Here is a 26571-nt window from a genome sequence, read left to right as displayed (position 1 = left end):
CTGGTGATGGCTGAGGGATGAATGTTGGCTAGGAAAAGTTCCTATTCTTCAAATTGTATTATGGGATCCTTCATGGCTTCCAATCCCTACAAAGTTCAAGATGATACATCTGATGAGTCTAACAACTAATTAGGCATCATACCAGGACAACACTAAGCCAATCTCAGCCTTGTAAAGTCCTCATTAAAATTTAAGGACTGATGCCCTAGATGGGCAAGCTGGGCAATAGACTACTGAAACAGCCTAACATTGTCATACATTCAATTATATCCATCAACCAACATCACTATCCCTCAATTGATCAATCAGTACTTCATGTTGCTTACTGTTTTGAAGAAACAGTGAGGAAAACAAAGGCACAGAATATACTCTAAGCAGGGTACTTCAAGTTCCAACATCAAAAATACCTTGACGGGAACACCGACCAAGCCCTTAAGCACATGGCTGCCTGACTGGGCCTGCATTAAGTGGTGAGAAAACCGATGAAAGGAAGTAAATGACTTAATCTCATTCCAATAATAAAATAAAAGCAAAATACTGCGGATGCTGGAAATCTGAAATAAAAACAAGAAACGCTGGAAATACTCAGCAGGTCTGGCAGCATCTGAGAGAGAAGCAGAGTTTAGTTTAGTTTAGAGATACAGCACTGAAACAGGCCCTTCAGCCCACCGAGTCTGTGCCGACCATCAACCACCCATTTATACTAATCCTACAGTAATTCCATATTCCTACCACATCCCCACCTGTCCCTATATTTCCCTACCACCTACCTATACTAGGGGCAATTGCTAATGGCCAATTTACCCATCAACCTGCAAGTCTTTGGCATGTGGGAGGAAACCGGAGCACCCAGAGGAAACCCACGCAGACACGGAGAACTTGCAAACTCCACACAGGCAGTACCCAGAATCGAACCCGGGTCGCTGGAGCTGTGAGGCTGCGGTGCTAACCACTGCGCCACTGTGCCGCAGTCTAACTGTCCTACCTGTCACAGATGACAAATTTGTTCAAAATAGCATTGGTGAGAGTGACCACAGAACAGTCCTCATGAAAACACAGTCTCATCTGCACAGTGAAGATGACACCATCCATCATGGTTTGGCACTACACAGATGTGGGACAAAGTAGATCTAGCACCACAATGTGCATTTTTGTGGACGAGCATATCCCTCACTCATCCATAACCACATAACAGCACCAGACATACTTTACAGAGACATAAACCTTGTGAAGCTACAACACAGGATTACGTGCAATCTATATAACAAAATTAAACATGCTGTATGTGGACCTAGATAGTGTTATAACCAACAGTTTAGGCACAACTCCAGAGCTCCATCACATTCAACTAAGAATGGTGGTTGACAGTCAGGAAACTAATGGGAGGTGGCAGCTCCACGGACAATCCCACCCATGACCAAAAAGACATGGCTGCATTGTTTACCACTGTTTTGAGCCAAAGTGCCAAGTGAATGATTTGTCTCTACCTCCTCCCAAGGTCCCCATCATTATAGATACCAGTGTTCAGCCGTTTGATTTACTTGTGACAGTAAGAAGTGGCCGAGAGTACTGTGCATAAGGACAATGGGCCCCAACAAAATCCAGCTGCCCTGCCAAGAAGCCACATACCAGAATTAGCTGCCCCTTCTCCTCTCCAAGTTGTTTGAGTGTAGCTAGAACGATGGGATTTATTAGGCACAAAATGCAGGACAAATCTAATCCAACCAATGGCCACCTGATCAGCTAAGTAATTAGGCAGGAGCCATAACAGGACTACCAAGCAATATTTACTCATTAATAACTTGTTTACCGATACTCAGCTCTATTTCTGCCAAAACCACTTGGCTTCAGGTGTCATCTCAGCCTTGGGCTGAAGAACTAAATGCCAGAGGAGAGGCGAGAGTAATTGCTCAAGCATAATGGCAGCATTTAACTAAGCATGCTGCCTCAGAGCTCTAGGTAAATGGGATTAAAAAAGGTAAAGTTCTCCAATAGTCAGATTTTAAAAAAATGGTATGTGGGTCACCCGTCAACCACTGCAGCTCTAGGACATTGCTGCATGAGTTCAAGAGAGCATCCTCAGCATAATCATATCCAACAGTTTCAATAATCCTCCCTCCAAGAGTGGCCCGATCATTGACAACCCAATGTTCATCACCATGCACAGCTCCTTCCATAATGAAGGAGCCCATGGCAGCCTACAGCAGGGCTTAGACTGACAAGTGATAGGTAATATTTGCACCACAAATGCTAGGTAATGACAATCGCCAAAAAAAAAACTCAACTAGTTCCCTCTGGCTTTCAATGGAGCCATTATTTCGAAGTTCCCCATAATTAACAGCTTAACTTAACCAGTCATAATCAACATCATGGCAGAGGCTGGATACTCCATAGAGTGTCTCACCATCTGACCACTCCAATTCTTTCCACAATCTGTAAGGCCCAAGTCAGGAATGTGATGGAATACTTACCACTCACTCATTAGAAAAGGTGCAACTGCAAAAACACTCAAGATGTTCAATGACATATGAACATACATACGAACTAGGAGCAGGAGTAGGCCACTCGGCCCCTCGAGCTTGCTCTGCCATTCAACAAGATCATGGCTGATTAGACTGTAACCTCAACTCCTGCTTACCCCCAATAAGCTTTATCCCCTTTCTTATCAAGAATCTATCTTCCTCCGCCTTAAAAATATTCAAAGACTGCTTCCACCACCCTTTGAGGAAGAGCGTTCCAAAGACTTATGGTCCTGAGGAAAAGTTTCTCTTCATCTGTCTTAAATGGGTGACCCCTTACTTTTAAACAGTGACCCCAAGTTCTAGATTCTCCCACATGAGGAAACATCCTTTCCACAACCACCCTGTCAAGACCCCTCAGAATCTTATATGTTTCAATCAAGTCGCCTCCTACTCTCCTAAACTCCAGCAGATACAAGCCTGGCCTGTCCAACCTTTCCTCATAAGACAACCTGCCCATTCCAGATATTAGTCTCGCCATCTTGGTCAGAGCAGTCTACTGATCAGCACCTCCATCACTGGAGTCAATATTCACCCCCTTCACCATTAACAATTGTGACTGCAGATTGTACTATTTAAAAGTTGCTCTGCAGCAACTCATCAACAGCACCTCCCAGCCCCACAACATCTACCACCAAGAACAAGAGCAGTTATCTCCATGTTCCTCCAAGTTACACACAATTCTGAGTCAGCCATATATCACCATTTATTGTCATCGGGTCAAAATCCTGGAATTACTTATCATGGCAGCACCATCACCATATAAATTTTAGCCGTTTAAGGCAGTGGGACATCACCACCTTGACAGGCAACTAGAGATTGACAATAAAATGCTTTTCCACATCCTGTGAACAAATAGAAAATGAGCAAGCAAGAGAGTGGGATTAGTGTAGGTGGCGCAGGTGGAGATAAACAGACAAACTCCATGGCACGAATGGCTAATTTCTGTGCTATAACATCCTATGATTCAGAGATAGAATAGCAATGCTGGCTACTTGCACCTTGATACAAACACACAATGCCTGAGTGTTGCAATATCAAACAAATGTCAGTGAATAACTTGCTCATTTTAAATGGAATTTCAACTTGGGTAATAGACTTTTTTTTTTAAAATGGACTTTCAGGTTTTTTTAAAAATAAAAGTTTCATTAGCAAAGATCTAGCTTCAGGAACGATGTAGTTTTTGTTTCAAGTTTTTTATTTTGTTTTCAGCATTGAATCTCAAATGGCTGAAGATTTCCTTCAGGTTTGCTTAAACTGCATGTTAAAGCAAGACTGAAAAACAGACACTATTTGATCTTGTGCAGACCAGTCCAATTAACTTGATTTTTAAAATCCAACATGAATGAAGCAATACATATTAAACAGCACAAGAGATATTCTCTGCTTATAAACAAAATCTTAATTGAAATAAACTACTCAATTCGAAGTTGACCAATTTGTGATGAATCTGAAATTGTAGAAAAAGGTGGAGAAACATTTGTATGCCAAATTGTTTTAATAGGAATACTGAAACATTTATTTCTACCAAAAACTTTTATTCATCTGGGGTATGATTGATGCTTTCAAAATTTATATAGACAGATAGCAAGGTAATTAAGATTATAAATATGATTGACACTTTGCCCACCCATCTCCATTGAAATGCCAGACAGAAGACTTAGGGTTCTATAAAATCAACAGTTAAGGTTTGGAAGTAAACACAAATCCTCAGAGAACGAGCTGCTAGAATACTTGAAAACTGATTTTACAAATTACATCTTGCTTTATTAGAAAAATGCTCCATTTATTCGTATTATATCATTCAGATAATTATCAATCCAGAGTGAAAACAGACAACTGATCCTGCCTCCAAGTTTATCTCAACTATCTGCTCTGGAAAGGTGGTTTCCTGAGGACACTTCCAATTGTCTTCCAACAGCCAGTTTAGAGCACAATTAAGGCTCAAAAACATATCAAAAATCATACAGTTCAAATCTCCACTCATGAATTAAAACTTGTGCTACATTATATTCTTATATGTGCTGTACTGCAAGTAACAGATCCCAAGTGACTCAATAAATGTAATTCAATGAGTAGTTAAACTATACAAACCAAATAGGTTCAATCCTTCTGTGCCAATTTAGCGGATTGTAGTCAGAGAAGTAGGACAGGCACTAAAACCATCTCCACACCTTTGGATTTGGAGCAGAAAAGAAAATCTCAGCCTGGGTTGTTGTTCCTGGTCAATATAAAAGTGTCACTCATAACCTCAGGGCGTCCCAAAGCACTTTAGCCAATCAAGTAGTTTTTCAAGTGTAGTCACTCTTGCAACACAGGAAAAAGCAGCAGCCAATTTACACACAGCAAGGTCCCACAAACAGCAATGAGGTAATGGCCAGATCATCTATTTTTCGCTTGTGTTGGCCGAGGTATAACTGTTGGCCAGGATACCAGGGAGAACACCCCTATTCTTTGAAAAAGTGCCACGGGATCTTTTACATCCACTTGAGGGGCAGACGGGGTCTTGGTTTAATGACTCATCCAAAGACGGCACCTCAGACAGCGCAGCACTACTTCCGTGTCAGCCCAGATTTTTTTTGTGCTCAAGTCTCTGGCATGGAACTTGAACCCACAACATTCTAACTCAGTGGGATAAATGTTACCGACTGAGCCAGGGCTGAATGAAAACTCAAAATACCAAGAAAATAAAAGGTAGGATCAAGTTTGGCCTTGAAGTTCATGATAGAATTGGCAGCCAATTCTGTGTCAAGACAGATATGCAAATAGCAATTGGTTGGGCAAGATACTAAAAAATAACAGGAGTCATGGCTTCAAGATCTGTGCTAGGGAAGTAGGGGTAGCTATGGGGAAGAGAGAAGGGAGGGAAAAGTTAAAGTTTTAAAAAAGGAGCTTTAAATATTCAACTAAAATTCAAATTATAAACCTTCCATTTGCATCAGCATTCCAAGAAAATTACTCCTGCCTTAGACGTATGTTACGGTGCTTTTCCAGGGGTAAAAAAGATTAATTTAACACTGTGGAAAGCCAATGCCTTATAGAATGGAGAGTTGCTGAGGAAACCGTATACATGCACTGCATGTACTGTCTGTAATACCAAATTGGATTTGAGTCAGTGTGCACACAGTCTGTGTGCGTGTGCGCCACAGAGACACACACAAATATGCAAGCACCAAATCAACAAGGCTCTCAATACATATGTAATTCACCCAAGACAGAACAGTAGTGGGGGGAAAAAAGTCGATAAACAATGAAAAATGGCAGGAATTACATCACCTCGGGATAAAATGCTTAATAAGAAACCATATATTAATAAAGTGCATACAAACTATGTGAAGATAATCTGCTAGTCCTGACAGATTTTTCATACTACAAAAACATTAACTCACTCGCAAATCAAGTGGTAATAAGATAATTAATGTTGAATTGCATAAAAGGATACAATTGATAATTTTTCTTAAAAAAGCAGCTGTACATACTTTTGTCACTATCAAGTTTATGATGATCCACTACCATAGCATACAAGGCTACAGGCCAAGTGCTGGAAAATAGGATTAGAGTAGACAGGCTTGATGGCCAGCGTGGACACAGTGGGCCGAAGGGCCCGTTTCTGTGCAGTATTAGTCTATGACTCTATATACGAAGCATTGTGTTCAAATGCATCAGAGCTGATGCAGTGGGGCTCCAGTTTTTGGATCACTGGTCTTTGATGCCAGTGCTGACGTGAAATTCACAACTGAGATTGATAAATAGCAACAACAGAGCTGTGATTTTGGAACACGTTTGACTATTTTATGTCACCTTAACCCGGTAAACATTTTCAGACACACTTCAAGTACCTACCTTAGAGTGCACCATTCCCCCATCCCGATAGATTAAGTTGCACAATTTGGCTGAAAACACAGGCTCTAAATCCTGAAACAAACCAGCATATTCATTTATGAAAGGAATTCAATCTCTGAAGACTTGTAGAATCTGAATACTTTAAAAAGGTAATTTCATTTCTACCACCGTGGGCTGACTGAAGATTATAGTGCAAACTGCACATTGCATTTGTTTGGTATGGAGGTGTGCGCGCACAGGGGAAGTGATCTAGTTGACCTTCCCAACTTCTTACAAAATCTTACACTATTATTCACATTAAAAATAAAATCGCTCATATATAAACACAAAGAGGCAGCTAAATATCGATTCCATTGTCAGCAAAGTGAAATAAGTGGAGTAAATATGACAAATTTGAGATATCAATGTGATTTGAACATTTGAACTGTACTCAATTCATCATTAAAACTACAGACCTGACAACACAACCAAGGAATTCAAACATTTTCATGAATGCTGAATGGAAAAGATATTACATACGTTAAGGTATGTGACCCTAGAAATAATGTTCCCCACTGCCCTGCACACCCGCACCACCCCCCTCCCCACCCTGCAAACAGCCAGAAAACAGTCAACATCTTTTATTGTAACCCTAAACTGGGCATAGAAAAAAAGTACAGAACATGGACTGATGAAAATAATATATAACAACTTCTCCACCACAAGCAATTGCAACAACACTCCAGAAATGAAGTGCAGTAATTTTCCACACTTGAGTAGCTTATGCTCAACACCTTGAAATATTTGCGCTAGTTTTGCACAAGCTGTATCAGTCTATTCTACTGGTGAAGTTAGCTGTCTTCACTTGATGGGAAAGATCATTGTACATTACAGCCTGGTTCGGATATAAAATTAAAGCTTGACCCGGGCCCGACCCGACCACAGCCAACCCGAACCGGGCCCCGAGTCCTTCAATTTTTTTCATGCCCGACCCGAAAATAACGTTATTAATACAGAAAAATAAAATCGCGTCAAAACATAGATTAAAAAGAAAACAATACAAAACAAAACCCAACCACAGCCCACTCGAACCCGACCAGAGCCTGAATATAGACCCAACCAGAACCCGACATATGTAGACGGTTTTGTCAGGTAGCCAGGCTTTACTTTACAGAACACTTCGCTTAAACTAATCATGTTTAGTGTTACATTACAAAGGTAACATAGCCTACTAGAATGAACTTAAAAGTCACCCAGTTTAAACAAAGCTTAAAGCTTCTTTCCAAAAGTATACTCCATAGAGGACTTAACAATTTTCTACCACCCATTTCTGCACTCAACAATGTACATTAATATCAGCCTTTAATATAGAATATCCCAAATTCTACAACGAAAACCTTTCAAGTAACAAGAATGCATTATCACAATTCCCTCTAGCTTCTTTGGAAGGAAAACAAACTCATCTTTTCTTGCTTGTTTGACAGCAAAGTTCAACAAATAGATTTCTTTTTCATTGCAAGTGACTGAGCGAACAAATGATCTGGGTGGTGAGCCACAACGACCAAACAAGATCCCAGATCTGATTAAGGTAACTTTTATTGGGTGGTGGGGGAGGGGAGAGCAAGCGGGAGAGGCAAAGAAAGTGAAAAATTATGAAAAAAATTCAGCTAAAATCTGATTGCCTAATGACCAATTAGTGGTTATCCTCTCAGGATCAGTGGGAAGAGAAGGTAGGTCTTTCTGGTGTTGATTTTATTCCAAGGTGACACACCTGACAGTAAGATAGTGAGAAAGAAATACCTTGCATAAATTACATCCCATGTCACTAATATTACAAAGCACTTCACAATCAATGAATTACTGTGAAATGCAGTCACTTATGTCATCCAAACACAGCGGCAGTTTTTCAACAAAGCTCAACAAAATGCAATGAAATCAAACATCAGTTAAACTATTGTTCGTGGCAGTTTTGTTTGAGGGAAGAATGTTGGGCAGGAAAACTCCCCAATCAACTTCAAATAATGCCACAGAATCCAATATCCACCTGATCGTGCAGATCCACATTGCAGATAACTTAAATATTTCATCCGATAATGCAGCACTGTCTCGATAATGCCTTGAGGTTTCAGCACGGTCTAGGTGCTCAAACCTTGAAGTAATTTTCTGACTCAGGAGAGAATAATATCAACTGACCCAAGCCAAACAAAAACTTGTATCACTACCCTGTGCCAGTCTTAATAATCCAATAGAGCTCTGTAATACTTCAGGACACTGCCAGCTCATCTGATTGTGGACTTGTTGCTGAGACTGTAATTTTTCCTCATTCACCTTCAGGTAATTCTGCAAATCGTGTCCAAACAGGTAGGACAACCAACAGGAAGCTGGCTGGTGGTGTGTGCCATACAATTGCAGAAGAACTACTCTACATGTTTGAGGGGCCCTATGTGTTAGGAGCTCACAGGACACCAGTCTGGTGTGTAACGAGTCTTCATTGAAACTGCCTGTAATGGCTGCTTGCAGTCAGAGTGCCTCATGATAGAGGTCACATGACTATGGCAAGTCAGGAAACATATTGGTACAGTATTGCAATTCTATCCCAAACACTATGCTAACCTGTTCCTAACATTTCTGGGCTTAGATAATAAGGGTACATTACTACAGGAATAATGTGCACATCTATAATCAAGGAAACAAACACAGCTCATGCAGACTTTTCAGCAGTATGATGAGTCTTAAGCATAGTAATAGGTTTTCATGAATTCAGAAAGTCAGTTAACCCAAAGAAACCAAGAATCAATATATTACTACAGGTAATATATAAAAAGTCATATACCTGTAGTATCAGGACTTATGGGTCTCATCTTTTAGCAATGAAAAGAGTTAGTTGCCAACTCACTATTTGCACCATACTTTAATCAATACTTGCAGAACCTGTAGCATGCTTAGAAGGAACCCATGGTTCTCAAAGCTTTCCACTACTTGAGGTTTCCTCATCGATGTCTGGGTTTGTTATAGACTATTCAACAGCCATAATTAGTCAAGAACTTCATTATCATTGTACCATCGTTTTGAAAGTGATTGTTTTTGTTAAAAATATTTCAAAGGATTTTATAGATACTAAATAAATGTTGGATCAGTTTTTTTTTAATCAAGAGGACACTGAGGGAGCCAGATTAGCAACAATCTTACTGGTTGTCACATGACTCAAGTTAAAGAGAGAACAGAAACCCTAGTAACAAGGGCAGAGAAGTGGCAAGTGTCCCTTGATTAGATAAGCCCAGTAGCAGCAAAGTGCACCTGGAAGGGCAGAAAACTGACAAGCTTTTTGGTTGTTGGTCAGTGTAGTTTTAGCTTGAGGTGAGATGAAGTCAAGTCTGCTGAACTGTCAAGAAAGGACAGAAGACCACAACACAGCTCACTTTCATGCAATTCCATAAAAGACCCTGTGAAGTCCACTGTGTCGATTCATCTTGTTTCTTGTCTTTGAAGAAAGCCTGCTAAAATTAATTCTCAACGCTGCCGGAAAAGTACTGTTCTGAAAGATCCCACTGACCTGTCTATGTGTACTCAGAAGTTAGACTGTATGCCAGTTTTGAAACAACATATCTCATCTGCTGTTTACTTCAAAATGAACAAGTAATCTGCCCAAGTTTTTTTTGTCTGTAACAGAGCTCTGAATTTATAAAAATCCCTTTTATCTTTTTTCGGTTAACCTGTGAGTGTGTGTGTGTGTGAAGGGACTAAGGTAATAAGAGAACTTTAAAATCTAAAAATCTGTGTATGTTTTAACTTCATTACTGGTTAAGACTTGTTTTATAATAAACTGATAGTTTTGTTGTTCAGTAAAGAAACCTGGTTTGTGTAATCTATTCTGAGAAAAAGAGATGATTGACTGTATTGATAAGTGGGAAAATTTAAAATATGTTGTGGCCTATGAAGTGGGACTGGAACAAACAGAGCACTCCTCCTGTCTCAATCATAACACCATGTCATTATAAGGATGGTAGAAAGCCAAGTAGATGGACCATGGGCTATTACGTCTCATAATTTCTATGATCTGAATTGTACAAGATAAAGAACCTTTCTATAATAAAAGCAAAATACTGCAGATGCTGGAAATTGGAAATAAAAAAGTGCTGGAAATACTCTGCACGTCAGGCAGCATCTGTGGAGAGAGAAGCAGAGTTAATGTTTCAGGTCTGGTGACCTTTCTACTTGGGTTCAAATGAAGAGTGCAGGAGGGTATGCCAGGAGTAGCACCAAGCAGACCTAAAAATGAGGTGTCAACCTGGTGAAGCTAAAACACAGGATTACATGCATGCCAAACAGCATAAGCAGCATGCGGAATGTTGTCAGGGCCCACAGCCTTTGTGCCATCAGCAGTTTCTTGATATCACGTGGAGTGAATCGAATAGGCAAAAGACTCAAATCTGTGATGCTGAGAACCTCCAGTGCTAAGCGATCCCACAACCAACGGATCAGATCTAAGCTCTGCAGTCGTAAATGGTAGTGAATAAATTCAAGTACTTTCTTTATCATGCAATGATTTTACTATACAATTGATGATATTTGGTCCTTCTCTTCCCCATGTGGACAAACATCAAGCCAAATCTTTCAATAAAAAAGGTATGGGGCAATTATTCACTACCCCATAACCAACTCAATGTGTTTTTTTTTAAAAAAAGCATAACTTCCAAATAACCACAACACCATTACTGATGTTGGCCACTAATAGTGAACCACAATAAACATATTCATAATATGTCAGAACTAAGTATTTAGCATCATCACCTTGCTAAATGGATAGATTCAGAACAGATCTTGGTGCTCAAAACTCTGCATCTATGAAGTGCTGTGGGCCATCAGCATCAGAATTGTAGTCAACCACAATCTGCAACCTCAGGGACCAACATATCACGCATTCTACCATCATCATCTGCAGGTTCCCCTCCAAGTCACACATAATCCTGACTTGGACCTATAATTGCAGTTCCTTCACTGTCACCGGATCAAAAACCCAGAACTCCCTTCCTAACAGCACTGTGGGTGTACCTACACCAGATGGACTGCAGCGGCAAGGTAGCGGCTCATCACGAGGTATATCTAAAAGTGAGATGCCAATCTGGCAAAGCCTCAACTCCACTTTCCTGTCTGCTCCCCATAACCCTTGACTCCCTTGTCAACCAAAAATATATCCAACTCAGCCTTGAATATATTCAATGACCCAGACTCCACTGCTCTCTGGGGAACAGAATTCCACAGACTAATGACCCTCAAAAAAAATTTCTCATCTCAGTCTTAAATGGGAGATCCTTAATTTTTTTAAACTGTGTCCCCTAGTTCTAAACTCCCCCATAAGGGGAAACATCCTCTCAGCATCCACCCTGTCAAGTATATGCTTCAGTAAAATCACCCTTCATTCTTTTAAATTCCAATGGGAATAGGCCCAACTTGCTTGACCTTTCCTCATGAATAACACCTTCAGCCTCTGAATGCTTCTAATGTAATTATATCCTCTCTTAAATAAGGAGACCAAAACTGTACATAATACTCCAGATGCAGTCTAATTAAGGCCCTGTGCAGCTGCAGCAACACTTCCCTACTTTTATACTCCATTCTCCTTGCAATAAAGCCAACATCCCATTTGCCTTCCTAATCACTTGCTGTACCTACATACTAATTTTTTTTTTACATTCATGTACCAGGACACCCATATCCCTCTGTACCAGAGTTCTGCAGTCTCTCTCCATTCAAATATACTGTTTTTCTATTCTTCCTGCCAAAGTGGATACATTCACATTTTCCCTCATTATACTCCATCTGCTGAAGTTTTGCCCACTTAACCTATGCCATAGACAAGATCTCACAATCAACAGATCAGATGGACAAACGCGGGTTAATTAAAAGAAAGCCAGCATGGATTTAAGGGAAAATCATGTTCAACTAACTTGCTGGAGTTTTTTGAAGAAATAACAGAGGGTTGATGTGGTGTACATGGACTTCCAAAAGCTTTTGATACAGTGCCGCACAACAGGCTTGTAAAGTTATAGCTCATGGAATAAAAGGGACATTAGCAACATGGATACGAAATAGGTTGAGTGACAGGAAACAAAAGTAGTGGTTACTGTATGTTTTTCAGGCTGGAGGAAGGTTTGAAGTGGAGTTCCCCAAGGATCGGGGTTAGGACCCCTGCTTTTCCCAATATATATTAATGACCGAGACTTTGGTGTAAAGGGCACAATTTCCAAGCTCGCGGATGATATGCCTCAACTGGAGTATTGTTCTGGGCACTGTGAAGGCATTGGAGAGAGTGCAGAAAAGATTCACAAGAATGGTTCCAGGGATGAGGAACTTCAGTTATGAAGATAGACTGAAGTTAGGACTGTTTTCCTTAAAGACAAGGCAGAGAGGAGATTTGATAGAGGTGTTCAAAATCATGAGGGATCGGGACAGAGCAGATAGGGAGAAACTGTTCCTACTTGTGAAAAGGATCAAGAACGAGGGGCACAGATTTAAAAGTAATTGGTAAAAGAAGCAAAAGCGACATGAGGAAAAACTTTCACGCAGCAAGCGGTTAAGGTCCGGAATGCACGGCCCGAGTGTGTGGTGGAGGCAGGTTCAATTGAAACATTCTAAATAGGGAATTAGACCGTAATCTGAAAAGGAAGAATGTGCAAGGTTACGGGGAGAAGGCGGGGGAAATGGCACTAAAGTGAATTGCTCACATTCAGAGAGCTGGTGCAGGCATGATGGGCTGAATGGCCTTCTTCGACGCTGTAACAATTTTGTGATTCTTTCAGATCAAAAGCTCCGCAGTCCTGCCATATTCAGTAATGAATGGTGGTGGACAATTAAACTACAAACAGGAGGAGGAGGCTCCACAAAAATTCCCAACCTCAATGATGGCAGAGGCGAGCAAGTCAGTGAAAAAGGCACGGCCGAAGCATTTGCCACCAACTTCAGCCAGAAGCGCTGAGTAGATGATCCATCCGTGCCTCCATCTGAAGTCCCCAGCATCACAGATGCCAGTCTTCAGCCAAGTGTATTCACTCCATGTGACATCAAGAAACAGCTGAAGACAGTGGTTATAGCAAAGGCTATGAGCCCTGACAATATCCCAGCTTTAATACTGAAGACTTGTGCTCCACAAATAACGACGCCCCTAACCAAGCTGTTCCAGCACAGTTACAACACTGGCATTTATCAGACAATACGGAAAATTGCACAGGTATGTCCTGTCCACAAAAAGCAGGACAAATCCAATCCAACCAATTACCATCCAATCTGGTAAAAAAAAACTGAAAAAAGTGACGACACAGGAAAACTGTAACATGATTGGCTGGTAGGGTATTTGTACTGAATTTGAAAATAAAACATTGGTAAAAATTGATTAAAACCCTAATTAACTAATTAAGTAGAGTAACTAAACCAGAGGGAGGAGATTACCGTATTTAGTCAGCATTTAATATTTATAGCAGAAATCTAGCACGAGGGACCATATAGTTAATTGTAACAATTTAGGAAGGATTTAATAAAGTATTTATTTATTTTATATTAATTAACTAATTAGTGCTAGAAATGACAGTTAGAGGGGTGAAGTGCTTCACCTGTGAGATGTGGGAAGTCCGTGATACTTTCGGCGTTCCGGATGACTACATCTGCAGGAAGTGTATCCAGTTGCAGCTCCACACAGACCACATGGATCGGTTGGAGCGGCAACTGGATGCACTTAGGAGCATGCAGGTGGCAGAAAGCGTCATAGACAAGAGTTTTAGAGAAGTGGTTACACCCAAGGTGCAGGCAAATAGATGGGTGACCGCTAGAAGGGGCAGGCAGTCAGTGCAGGAATCCCCTGTGGCGATCACCCTCTCGAACAAGTAGACCGTTTTGGATACTGTTGGGGGGTTTGGCCTATCAGGGGAAAACAGCAGCAGCCAGAGCAGTGGCACCACGGCTGGCACTGTTGTTGAGTAGGGAGGGACAAAGCGCAGAACAGCAATAGTTATAGGGGACTCTATAGTCAGGGGCACAGATAGGCGCTTCTGTGGACGTGAAAGAGACTCCAGGATGGTATGTTGCCTCCCTGGTGCCAGGGTCAAGGATGTCTCTGAACGGACAGGGGGCATTCTGAAGGGGGAGGGTGAACAGCCAGAGGTTGTGGTACACATCGGTACCAACGACACAGGCAGGAAGAGTGATGAGGTCCTGCAGGGGGAGTTTAGGAAGTTAGGTAGAAAGTTAAAAAAAACAGGACCTCTAGGGTTGTAATCTCGAGATTACTCCCTGTGCCATGTGCCAGTGAGGCTAGAAATAGAAAGATAGTGCAGCTAAACACGTAGCTGAACAGCTGGTGTAGAATGGAGGGTTTCAGATATCTGGACCATTAGGATATCTTAAGGGACAGATGGGACCTGTACAAGAAGGATGGGTTGCATCTAAACTGGAGGGGCACAAATATCCTGGCTGCGAGGTTTGCTAGCGTCACTCGGGAGGGTTTAAACTAGTGTGGCACAGGGAACCAGAGCAGTAGGACAGCAAGTGAAATAAAAGGGGAACTAGTAAATAAGGCCAGTAAGACTAAGAGGAAGAGCAGGCAGGGAGATGTTGCGGAGAACAGCGGAACTGGTGGTCTGAAGTGCATTTGTTTCAATGCAAGAAGTAGAACAGGTAAGGCAGATGAACTTAGAGCTTGGATTAGTACTTGGAACTATGATGTTGTTGCTATTACAGAGACTTGGTTGAGGGAAGGACAGGATTGGCAGCTAAATGTTCCAGGATTTAGAAGCTTCAGGCAGGATAGAGGGGGATGTAAAAGGGGTGGGGGAGTTGCATTACTGGTTAAGGAAAATATCACAGCTGTACTGCGGGAGGACACCTCAGAGGGGTCATGCAGCGAGGCAATATGGGTGGAGCTCAGGAATAGGAAGGGTGCAGTCACGATGTTGGGGGTTTACTACAGGCCTCCCAACAGCCAGCAGGAGGTAGAGGAGCAGATATGCAGACAGATTTTGGAAAGATGTAAAGGTAACAGGGTTGTAGTGGTGGGTGATTTTAACTTCCCCTATATTGACTGGGACTCACTTAGTGCTAGGGGCTTGGATGGGGCAGTATTTGCAAGGAGCATCCAGGAGGGCTTCCTGAAACAATACGTAGATAGTCCAACTAGGGATGGGGCCGTACTGGACCTGGTATTGGGGAATGAGCCCGGCCAGGTGGTCGAAGTTTCACGAGGGGAGCATTTCGGGAACACTGACCATAATTCCGTAAGTTTTAAGGTACTTGTGGATAAGGATAAGAGTAGTCCTCGGGTGAAGGTGCTAAATTGGGGGAAGGCTAATTATAACATTGGGCAGGAACTGAAGAATTTAGATTGGGGGCGGCTGTTTGAGGGTAAATCAACATCTGACATGTGGAAGTCTTTCAAACATCAGTTGAATAGAATCCAGGACCAGCATGTTCCTGTGAGGAAGACAGACAAGTTTGGCAAGTTTCGGGAACCTTGGATAACGCGGGATATTGTGAGCCTCGTCAAAAAGAAAAAAGGAAGCATTCGTATGGGCTGGAAGGCGAGGAACAGACGAATCCCTTGAGGAATATAAAGACAGTAGGAAGGAACTTAAGCAAGGAGTCAGGAGAGCTAAAAGGGGTCATGAGAAGTCATTGGCAAACAGGATTAAGGAAAATCCCAAGGCTTTTTATACGTATATAAAGAGCAAGAGGGTAACCAGGGAAAGGGTTGGCCCACTCAAGGACAGAGAAGGGAATCTATGTGTGGAGCCAGAGGAAATGGGCGAGGTACTAAATGAGTACTTTGCATCAGTATTCACCAAGGAGAAGGACTTGGTGGATGATGAGCCTAGGGAAGGGAGTGTAGATAGTCTCAGTCATCTCATTATCAAAAAGGAGGTGGTGTTGGGTGTCTTGCAAAGCATTAAGGTAGATAAGTCCCCAGGGCCTGATGGGATCTACCATAGAATACTGAGGGAGGCAAGGGAAGAAATTGCTGGGGCCTTGACAGAAATCTTTGCATCCTCATTGGCTACAGGTGAGGTCCCAGAGGACTGGAGAATAGCCAATGTTGTTCCTTTGTTTAAGAAGGGTAGCAAGGATAATCCAGGAAATTATAGGCCGGTGAGCCTTACGTCAGTGGTAGGGAAATTATTAGAGAGGATTCTTCGGGACAGGATTTACTCCCATTTGGAAACAAATGGACTTATTAGCGAGAGGCAGCATGGTTTTGTGAAGGGGAGGTCATGTCTCACTAATTTGATTGAGTTTTTTGAGGAACTGACAAAGATGATTGATGAAGGAAGGGCAGTGGATGTTATCTATCTGGACTTCAGTAAAGCCTTTGACAAGGTCCCGCATGGCAGACTGATACAAAAGGTGAAGTCACATGGGATCAGAGGGGAGCTGGCAAGATGGATACAGAACTGGCTCGGTCATAGAAGGCAGAAGGTAGCAGTGGAAGGGTGCTTTTCTGAATGGAGGGACGTGACTAGTGGTGTTCCGCAGGGATCAGTGCTGGGACCTTTGCTGTTTGTAGCATATATAAATAATTTGGAGGAAAATGTAGCTGGTCTGATTAGTAAGTTTGCGGACGACACAAAGGTTGGTGGAGTTGCGGACAGTGATGAGGATTGTCAGAGGATACAGATCAATTGGAGACTTGGGCGGAGAAATGGCAGATGGAGTTTAATCCGGACAAATGTGAGGTAATGCATTTTGGAAGGTCTAATGCAGGTGGGAAGTATACAGTAAATGGCAGAACCCTTAGGAGTATTGACAGGCAGAGAGATCTGGGCGTACAGGTCCACAGGTCACTGAAAGTGGCAACTCAGGTGGATAAGGTAGTCAAGAAGGCATATGGCATGCTTGCCTTCATCGGTCGGGGCATAGAGTATAAAAATTGGCAAGTCATGCTGCAGCTGTACAGAACTTTAGTTAGGCCACACTTAGAATATTGTGCGCAATTCTGGTCGCCACACTACCAGAAGGACATGGAGGCTTTGGAAAGGGTACAGAAGAGGTTTACCAGGATGTTGCCTGGTCTGGAGGGCATTAGGTATGAGGAGAGGTTGGATAAACTCGGATTGTTTTCACTGAAACGACGGAGGTGGAGGGGCGACATGATAGAGGTTTACAAAGTTATAAGCGGCATGGACAAAGTGGATAGTCAGATGCTTTTTCCCAGGGTGGAAGAGTCAGTTACTAGGGGACATAAGTTTAAGGTGAGAGGGGCAAAGTTTAGAGGGGATGTGCGAGGCAAGTTCTTTACACAGAGGGTGGTGAGTGCCTGGAACTTGTTGCCGGGGGAGGTGGTGGAAGCAGGTACCATAGAGACGTTTAAGAGGCATCTTGACAAATACATGAATAGGATGGGAATAGAGGGATACGGACCCCGGAAGTGCAGAAGGTTTTAGTTTAGGCAGGCATCAAGATCGGCGCAGGCTTGGAGGGCCGAATGGCCCGTTCCTGTGCTGTACTGTTCTTTGTTCAATCAGTCTACTCAATCAGCAGCAAAGTGATCGAAGGGGTTATCATCAGCGCTATTAAGCAGCACTTACTCAGCAATAACCTGCTCACTGATGCTCAGTTTTTGTTATGCCAGAGCAACCTGAGCTCCAGACCTCATTACAGCCTTGGTCTAAACATGCACAAAAGAGCTCGATTCCAGAGGTGAGGTGAAAGTGACTGCCCTCGACATCAAGGCAGCATTTGACCAAATGTGGTGTCAAGGAGCCCGAGCAAAATTGAAGGCAATGGGAATTGGGGAGAAAACTCTCGAATGGTTGGAATCATACCTAACACAAAGGAAGATGGTTGTGGTTGTTGGAGGCCAATCATCTCAGCCCTGGGACATTGCTGCAGGCATTCTTCAGGGTAGTGTCTTCCACCCGACCATCTTCAGTTGCTTCAATGACCTTCATGACCTTCTTCATAAGATCAGAAGTGGGGATGTTTGCTGAAGATTGCACAGCATTCAATACCATTCACAAATCCTCAGATACTGAAGCACAAAGACCTGCACAACATTCAGATTTGGGCGGATAAGTGACAAGTAACATTCACACCCAGCAAGTGCCAATGATCATCTCTAACAAGAGAATCTAACCAATTGCCCCTTGATGTTCAACAGCATTACCATCGCTGAATCCTCCACCATCAACAGCCTGGGAGTCAACCCAGAGCAGAAACTTAACTGGACCAGTCATATAAATATTGTGCTGCAAGAGGTCAGAGACTGGGAATTCTGCAGTGAGTAACTCACATTCTGATTCCCCAAAACCTGTCCACTCTCTACAAATCCCACAAAGTTGGTAAGACATGACCTTTTCTGGTAGCTAGGTGTTTGTGTTGCTAACTTGAGCATTGATTCACAGCTCACAGTTTACTCACTCGTCTACTTAAAATTCTTTAGAGCCCTAAAAGATTTTTAAAAAGTCAACCTATAACAGTTTCCAGATATGCAACACCTATTTTCGAGCAACTCCAAGCATTGCTCCTAATTAGCTACGGATGTTATAATGAATTACGATAGCTCAAATCAGAGAAATCAGTAGCAAGTATGAGGTTCCATATTGGTTTTGAGCTTTTTACACAGTCTAAAAAATTTGGAGAACTACAAGGAGTAATCCAATGACTGTGCTGTGTAGGAGAATCAGACTTGTACAATTTTGAGAATGCAGTAACATGTAAACATTATGATTTATTTGAAAAGTAAAGTATGCTTTTTGTGTACATAAAGCTCAAATGATCTGCAGCTGAAGATCACAGAACCATCCACATTACCCTGGTATATAAATGAAAGCACAGTTAACTGTATATCACCACCTTTCACAATTCCACTGCCTGGATGGCACAACAGAGCACCCTGGGTCCACACTACTCAAGGTTGAAGAAACATAATAGAACAGGTATTACTTTAAAACCGATATGCGGGGAAAATTTTCATACTTAAAATGTAATTTTAGACTTCAAGTTACTTTTCTTAACTGAGAAATCTAGGTGAAATATTAAAAGCCATACTTCAAGATATCACCAAGCTTGGACTTGGAAAAAGTCAGACTCCAGAAAATCCTGGGTGGTGGAGGTAGGCAGTGGACAGGCCTTTTTTTTTAAAGCAACCAGATTGTTTTACAAAGTGACTCCTGACAACGCAGAGCATGCACAGAGCGATCGTGGATGTCATCAGTGCATGCGAACATTTACCAGCATGAATGAGTGCATGCATGACGTCACCACGCAATGACGTCCTCATCCCTCAATAGCCACCTCCATTCGCCGGAATAGTACCCCGCTCCTTCCGCTACCCTGCTTTAATCGCCGTTTCACCCTGCCTGACCGCTCGCTCCCTGCTACTTGCTCCTCCCACCCGCTTCCCCCCCTCCCAAACAACTCGCTGCTGCCCCACCGGCCGCTCTCCCCACTCGGTCACTCACTCCGGACCTCTCCACTGCTCACCCCCTCCCCTTAGCCATTTGCTCCCCATTCCTCACTTACCCCCCTTCCCCCCCAACCCGCTCTCAGGCCGCTAATCCCCCACACCTCCAGCCGCTCGCTCCAAGCCACAATGCTTCCCTCCTCTCGGCCACTCGCTCCCACGTCGCCCCGTCACCCATTGCGGCCCGCCTTTCTTCTTCGGACTGGGTGGCAGGGAATGATTGAATGTGGGAGCGAGTGGCCGAGAGGAAGGAAGTGGCGTGGCTTTGAGCGAGCAGCTGGAGGGCGACGGAAGCAGGGAGCGAACAGCCAGAGAACAGGGTGGGGGTGGGGGTGGGGGGGAAGAAGCAGGGAGCGAGTGAGCGGCCAGAGGTAGGGGAGCAGCAAGGCCAGAGCTAGTAGCTAAGGGAAGGCAGCAGGGAGCAAGCAACGAGAAGATGGGCTCAGGTGGGAGCGGGTGATTGTTGGGGATGGGACGGAGGCTGCGATGGAGGGCATTTTCAGATTGAATTTGCTTTTTTTGTGATTGAGTAGCGCCATCCTTAATCCTGGCAGCTGACTGAGACCTCAGACAGTGATGTTTCAGTGGAAGAGGGTGCATTTGAGCATGTGCTATTACTGAGCCACCTAATGGTTGCGTTGTCAGCAAATGCAGCCCAGGCACCTCATCATGGTCTTTCCAGGGATCTCAATTGGAGGAGGACACTTCAGATCAGTCACCAAACTGCAAACATCCTGCTCATATAGGTCACTCTTCCTAACCCTTGAAACTTTTGTGGGGTCAGCAGTAAGTATAATCCTATCATGTTCCAGGATCACACTCCTGCAGATATTTAATGACAAAATGCTGAATTTTCTAATAACCATCACCTTTAACATACACAGCAACCACGTCAAACCTTTTTCATCAATGGGGAATCTGCTGAGAATTGTCACTGATCCAAAACCTAAATAGAATGTGGATTAGTGGCACTTGCTTGATTAACTTTGGGAATTTACTGAGCCCCAGTGTTTGGCCTAGAATAAAGCTTCGTGAATGCATACATAAATTTCACTCCCAAAAGTATTCATTATTCTGCAGTGTAAATTATTTTCACTCAAATATATGAACTTGATTTTAAATAATGCAAAACTTAGACTGGGAGACTTGCTTTTAAAGAGAAATTTAAGAAAATTATAATTGTTGGGCCTACGTTTACTGGCAATGAAAAGATGCCTCACTGCTTTTAACTCTGAGCATTGGCCAGTGCACAGTAACTGTTTAAAATAATGCAAAAGTTAATTAACCACTGCATTTAACTTTTCAACTTCCATGTACATTATGTTGACTGATGTGCCAATATCAGGAAATTTTGGTGTTTTTTTTTTAGACACATAGCACAACTTACAAAATACGAAGTTTTAAATTACACCAATTCATCAATTAAAAGGATCTTAAAAAGTTTCCTAAAAAGATACGGAAATCATTAGAGCCTGTTTAATTGAGGCCTGCAACATTTTTGAACAGCCCTGTAATATTTCTCTTTTGCTCTGGTCTCGCCGTATTTATTTCACCTTCTCCTGCTTTAGCAGTTTGCTTCAGATTGCAGCACTGAAGGAATAGTAATCTCCACTCCAGGCATCCTTTTAAAAAGGTTACACATTTAAAAGTACTGTATAACCAACGCCCGCGTACTTCTTTTGAAGTATTTGTAACACTTTCGATTCTGAAATATGACAAAGGCATGCAAGCAGCGACGAACCACGCCCGCAAAAGAAAACTGTCTCTTAAATCTCAGACTCCGAGTTAGGAGTAGGACGTGATTAAAATAAATTCTCATCACCTACCATCCCTACCATCAATTTTTCAGGGCGTAAAATGAGTTTAAAAATAATTTTCAGCCAACCCTAGAATGGCAAACACAAGTCAAGTAATTTGTCTTAAAACGTTTAAACTCTATTGTAAAATTAAACGCAATGCTTTTAAAAAACGTATCTACGTTTTATTTTGGCAGCGCAAAACAAAAAATGAATTGTGTTCTCAATGAGCTTGAGAAAATTCCAGTCCACGTTTATCAAGGGTATCTAAATGTACGCCGAACGATAACTCCGGAAAATACTACTGCATTTACTGGCTATGCTTCATCACGACCCTTGCCCTCCAACCACATTCAACGCCATGTTTTGGTTTAAACATCCAACTCGGGGGCTTCCTCCCCTCCTCCACCACCACCCCCACCCCACACACACACACACGATGGGCGTGGAAGAGGAAACATTTATAAAGTGATAACCTTAAGTGTCTAAATATTTTTAGAGCTGGTTGATTTATCAGACTGGATAAATGTCGAGCAATTTTTCGGTTTTATACAGAAAGCCAAAAATTGCTCGACTTACGAATATTTCCCTTTCCCAGTTATACAGTAATGCTAGAATCATTGTTCTGAATTCCCTTGTACTATGCGAATACATTTAGTGATTAACATACAGTATCTCTTAATTAGTCTTACCCATGTGCTTCTACATTGCAGGCACTACCTAATCGTTCATTCTATTCATTTCGTCCCCTTTGCTCTAATCCTTGTTTTCTTAAACGATTTTTAAATGTTTCTAAGTAATCACGCCACAGAAACAGATATATACGACGTGTTTCATATTTAAAAGGACATTATACACACCATACACCCCTCTCCATTACTCAGGGTGCATCTGAATAACTTGATATTCAGAGAGAAGCCTAGGATTTATACACAAGACACACCACAGCTCTTACCCAATCACCCCCATGTTGTACTTCATGGTTTTCCAGGGGGTCCCACTGTAGTAGTTTCCGTTGCTGGAACTCAGCATGTAATTTATGCCGTAAGTGCTCGCCTTGTTCTCCCTCTTCCTCCTCCCTCCTATCACCAGGCTCTTCAAACTGTTATTGTGGTAGTTGTTATTCTTAACGAAGTTGTTCCCATTCCCACCACCGTTCACCTCCGTGAAATTATGATTAAAGAATGAGCCGGCGCCGTTTTTAGTCCTTCCCGAAGAGGAGAAAGAGGAGGAAGAACAGCACGAAGACGAAGAGCTGCCAGTGCCGGATTCGGGGGATGGGGACGAGGATGAAGATGACGAGGCTGAAGATGATTTCTGCAGTCCCCTGCGGGCATCCCCGGTCCCCGAGCCCGAGTTGGGCCCCATTCCCATGTCGGGGCCGGGGGCCGAAGGGCCCGTTCTGTGTCCGCCTCCGGCCACCGAGGCCGAGTTGCTATTTAGGGGGGCGGCGGGGCCGGAGTTGCTGGTGAGGTTGAGGTTGCTGCTGGTGGTCGGTTTGCTGTTCAGTGCTGGCGAGTTCAGGTGTAGCAGATGGTGGTGACTTGAATTACCTCGGATTCCTAAAGAGGTTTCCCAGATTTGCATCCACAAGGCATTGGCGGGTCCCTTCTGTTCCGGCTGAATCCAAGCCACCCTCGGATCCATTAAATGGTGATCGCTCTCCACACACTCGCAAACCGAGGAAATCTCTTCAAAAAGCACTAATTACCTTACAATTGAGCGGACCTGGGCTGTGATAGATAAACGAGATTTTTTTTACTTCACTTGTTTTTTCTTTTAACTACTTTTTTAAATATATAAACTAAAAACCAAGACCGGTTTTTCTACAAAAAAAAACTAACGCTAGACTTTAACAATATGGCGCCTCCCCTGAGCCCCGGCCCCTCACTGCACATGCGCGCACATTTTTAAACTTCTCTCGTCGCCAACTGTCAGCGACGCGCATGCGCGCTGCACCCGGCGGGCTGCACCGCGGAGCCACACGCAGCTCGCCTTCAGCGATTCCTCAAAGAGGGAGGAGGGAGGGAGGGGGGGGGGGGGCGGTTAAAAAAGGAGCCCAGGCAAGTTGTGAGATAGTGTGCGTGTGTCAATTTCTTTTCTCCCATTCTTCTATGCATCATTACATCGATTTTAGTGCAAACGCCGCATGATTTTGCACTCAGATCTGTGTTATGTCAACATTCGCCCATCTTGATTGCCGTATTCTCAGATAGCAAGGCAACTTCCAAATGTTTAAAGAGGTTTGCAATCCTTGTCTGGCTATTAGACATGTGAAACATTTCACCTACGTTGACAACAGTCTGCAGATTACTTGTGAAACTACAGTTTACAATGGAAAAAACGTTCCTCCCCCACACTTTCCAAAATAGTGCGAGTTTTTAGGTGATTTATTTATTCTAATTACATTTCGTAATACAGTTTGAAATTTTACCAAAAAATGGTTTCTTGTCAATGTCGAGTTCATGTCCACGGGGGCAAACTGACACATTTAATTTTCCAAAGTTAGAAGTCTGGAAATAGTTTTTATATCAGATCTATGACAATCGTAGCACCATTTTTAATGAGGAGTCCCACCTTTTTCAGATGTTTGGGTGACCTGTGTCTTTGATTCTTTGATTTTATTTCAGCATTCGTGTCTTTGCTTGTTTTTAAATAAGGCTGAATTTGGAAGTTTTGTGTGCAGTGACATGACCAGTGATTCCATGGCACAGAAACCATTAGGGGCAATTTCGGTATTTGGAGCAAGCGGGAAAGAGGGGATATAAATCCATACAGAAAGAAAAAGAAGAGATGGAGAAGCATATCCAGGTTATTCCCCCATTCCACTGATTATGTCTTTCCCATTATATAGTATAAAATACAAGCAGAGGTTAAAGTGGCCCATGGCAATCAAGAACACTTGTGATTCTTATCTCATTGATTACTATAGAATTCGTTCTTTATTTTTCTCATGAGCTTTCCAAGATTGCTGTTTTTAATTGGCCATTGAGTTTTGTGAGATTGGGAAAATAGTGTACCTGCTTTATCTTTGTTCTTCATATTTCCTGCCTGGTGCACTCAGCACACTGATTTTCTATTGAAATGCAGGTTATTTTAAAGTCATAGAGTTTACAGCACGGAAACAGGCCCTTCGGCCCAACGCGTCTGTGCCGACCATCAAATACCCATCCTAACAAATCCCATTTCCCCGCACTTGGCCTGTAGCCTTATATGTCATGGCGTTTCAAGTGCTCATCTAAATACTTCTTGAATGTCATGAGTGCTCCTGCCTCTACCACCCCTTCAGGCAGTGTGTTCCAGATTCCAACCACCGTCTGGGTGAAAAAAGTCTTCCTCAACTCCCCTCTAAACCTCCTGCCCATTACCTTAAATCTATGCCCCCTAGTTATTGACCTCTCTGCTAAGGGAAAGAGTTTCTTCCTATCAATGCCCCTCATAATTTTGTATATCCCAATCAGGTCCCCCTCAGCCTTCTCCGCTGCAAGGAAAACAACCCCAGCCTATCCAGTAAAATAAAAGCAAAATACTGTGGATGCTGGAAATCTGAAATAAAAACAAGAAATGCTGGAACCACTCAGCAGGTCTGGCAGCATCTGTGAAAAGAGAAGCAGAGTTAACGTTTCGGGTCAGTGACCCCTGCAGTTCCGAAGAAGGGTCACTGACCCGAAACGTTAACTCTGCTTCTCTTTTCACAGATGCTGCCAGACCTGCTGAGAGATAACAAAGGAGGTCTAGATTGGACCAGGCCACATAGCTGACCAAAAGGTCACGGAGCAAAGGCAAACAATATGTTAATGGTGTGCTGAAAGACAAAGCATTAGTACAGATTAGGTGTTAATACACTGAATATTGAACAGCAGCAAGTGCAAACCTGAAAGAAAAACAGTGGGTAAGCAAACTGAACAAACTAAGATGAGATGAAATAAATGCAAAAAAAGATTGTAAAAAATGTAAAAAAGAATGTAAAAACAAGGAAGAAAAAAATAGCTAAAAATAAAAGTAAAATGGGGGGCTGTCATGCTCTGAAATTATTGAACTCAGTATTCAGTCCGGCAGGCTGTAGTGTGCCTAATCGGTAGATGAGATGCTGTTCCTCGAACTTGCGTTGATGTTCACTGGAACACTGCAGCAATCCCAGGACAGAGATGTGAGCATGAGAGCAGGGGGGAGTGTTGAAATGGCAACCAACCGGAAGCTCAGGGTCTTGCTTGCGGACTAAGCGGAGATGTTCCTCAAAGCGGTCACCCAGTCTGCGCTTGGTCTTCCCAATGTAGAGGAGACCACACTGTGAGCAGCGAATACAGTATACTACATTGAAAGAAGTACAAGTAAATCGCTGCTTCACCTGAAAGGAGTGTTTGGGGCCTGGGATAGTGAGGAGAAAGGAGGTAAATGGGCAGGTATTACACCTCCTGCGATTGCAGGGGAAGGTGCCATGGGACGGGGACGAGGTGGTGGGGGTAACGGAGGACTGGACCAGGGTGTCGCGGAGGGAACGATCCCTTCGGAATGCTGACGGGGAAGGGAGGGGAAGATGCGACTGGTAGTGGCATCACGCTGGAGGTGGCGGAAATGGCGGAGGATGATCCTTTGGATATGGAGGCTGATGGGGTGAAAAGTGAGGACAAGGGGAACCCTGTCACGGTTCTGGGAGGGAGGGGAAGGGGTGCGGGTAGAGGTGCGGGGAATGGACCGGACACGGTTGAGGGCCCTGTCAACCACAGTGGGGGGAAATCCTCGGTTGAGGAAAAAGGAGGTCATATCAGAAGCACCGTCATGGAAGGTAGCATCATCAGAGCAGATGCGTCGGAGACGGAGAAACTGGGAGAATGGAATGGAGTCCTTACAGGAGGTAGGGTGTGAAGAAGTGTAGTAGAGATAGCTGTGGGAGTCGGTGGGCTTATAATGGATATTAGTAGACAACCTATCCCCAGAGATGGAGACAGAGAAGTCGAGGAAGGGAAGTGTCAGAGATGGACCATGTAAA

At 43.1% G+C, this 26571-nt stretch overlaps 1 protein-coding gene across 6 annotated transcripts in view; it reads right to left on the bottom strand.

Annotated features, from left to right (window-relative positions):
- The window catches only part of tent4a (terminal nucleotidyltransferase 4A), a 125929-nt gene extending 102473 nt beyond the window's left edge, over positions 1 to 23456 (bottom strand). For all 6 annotated transcript variants that reach the window (XM_068058764.1, XM_068058774.1, XM_068058792.1 and 3 more), the window contains exon 1: positions 22537 to 23456. In XM_068058764.1, the coding sequence (XP_067914865.1) occupies positions 22537 to 23228 (692 nt within the window). In that variant the 5' untranslated portion in view covers positions 23229 to 23456. The remainder of the gene's footprint in view (positions 1 to 22536) is intronic.
- Between the last annotated feature and the right edge of the window lie 3115 nt (positions 23457 to 26571).

This window comes from Heterodontus francisci, chromosome 2 (assembly GCF_036365525.1).
Source record: "Heterodontus francisci isolate sHetFra1 chromosome 2, sHetFra1.hap1, whole genome shotgun sequence".
NCBI classification, from domain to species: domain Eukaryota; kingdom Metazoa; phylum Chordata; class Chondrichthyes; order Heterodontiformes; family Heterodontidae; genus Heterodontus; species Heterodontus francisci.
Note: the sequence above shows the minus strand (reverse complement) of the source record. Positions and strands in the feature narration are given on the sequence as shown.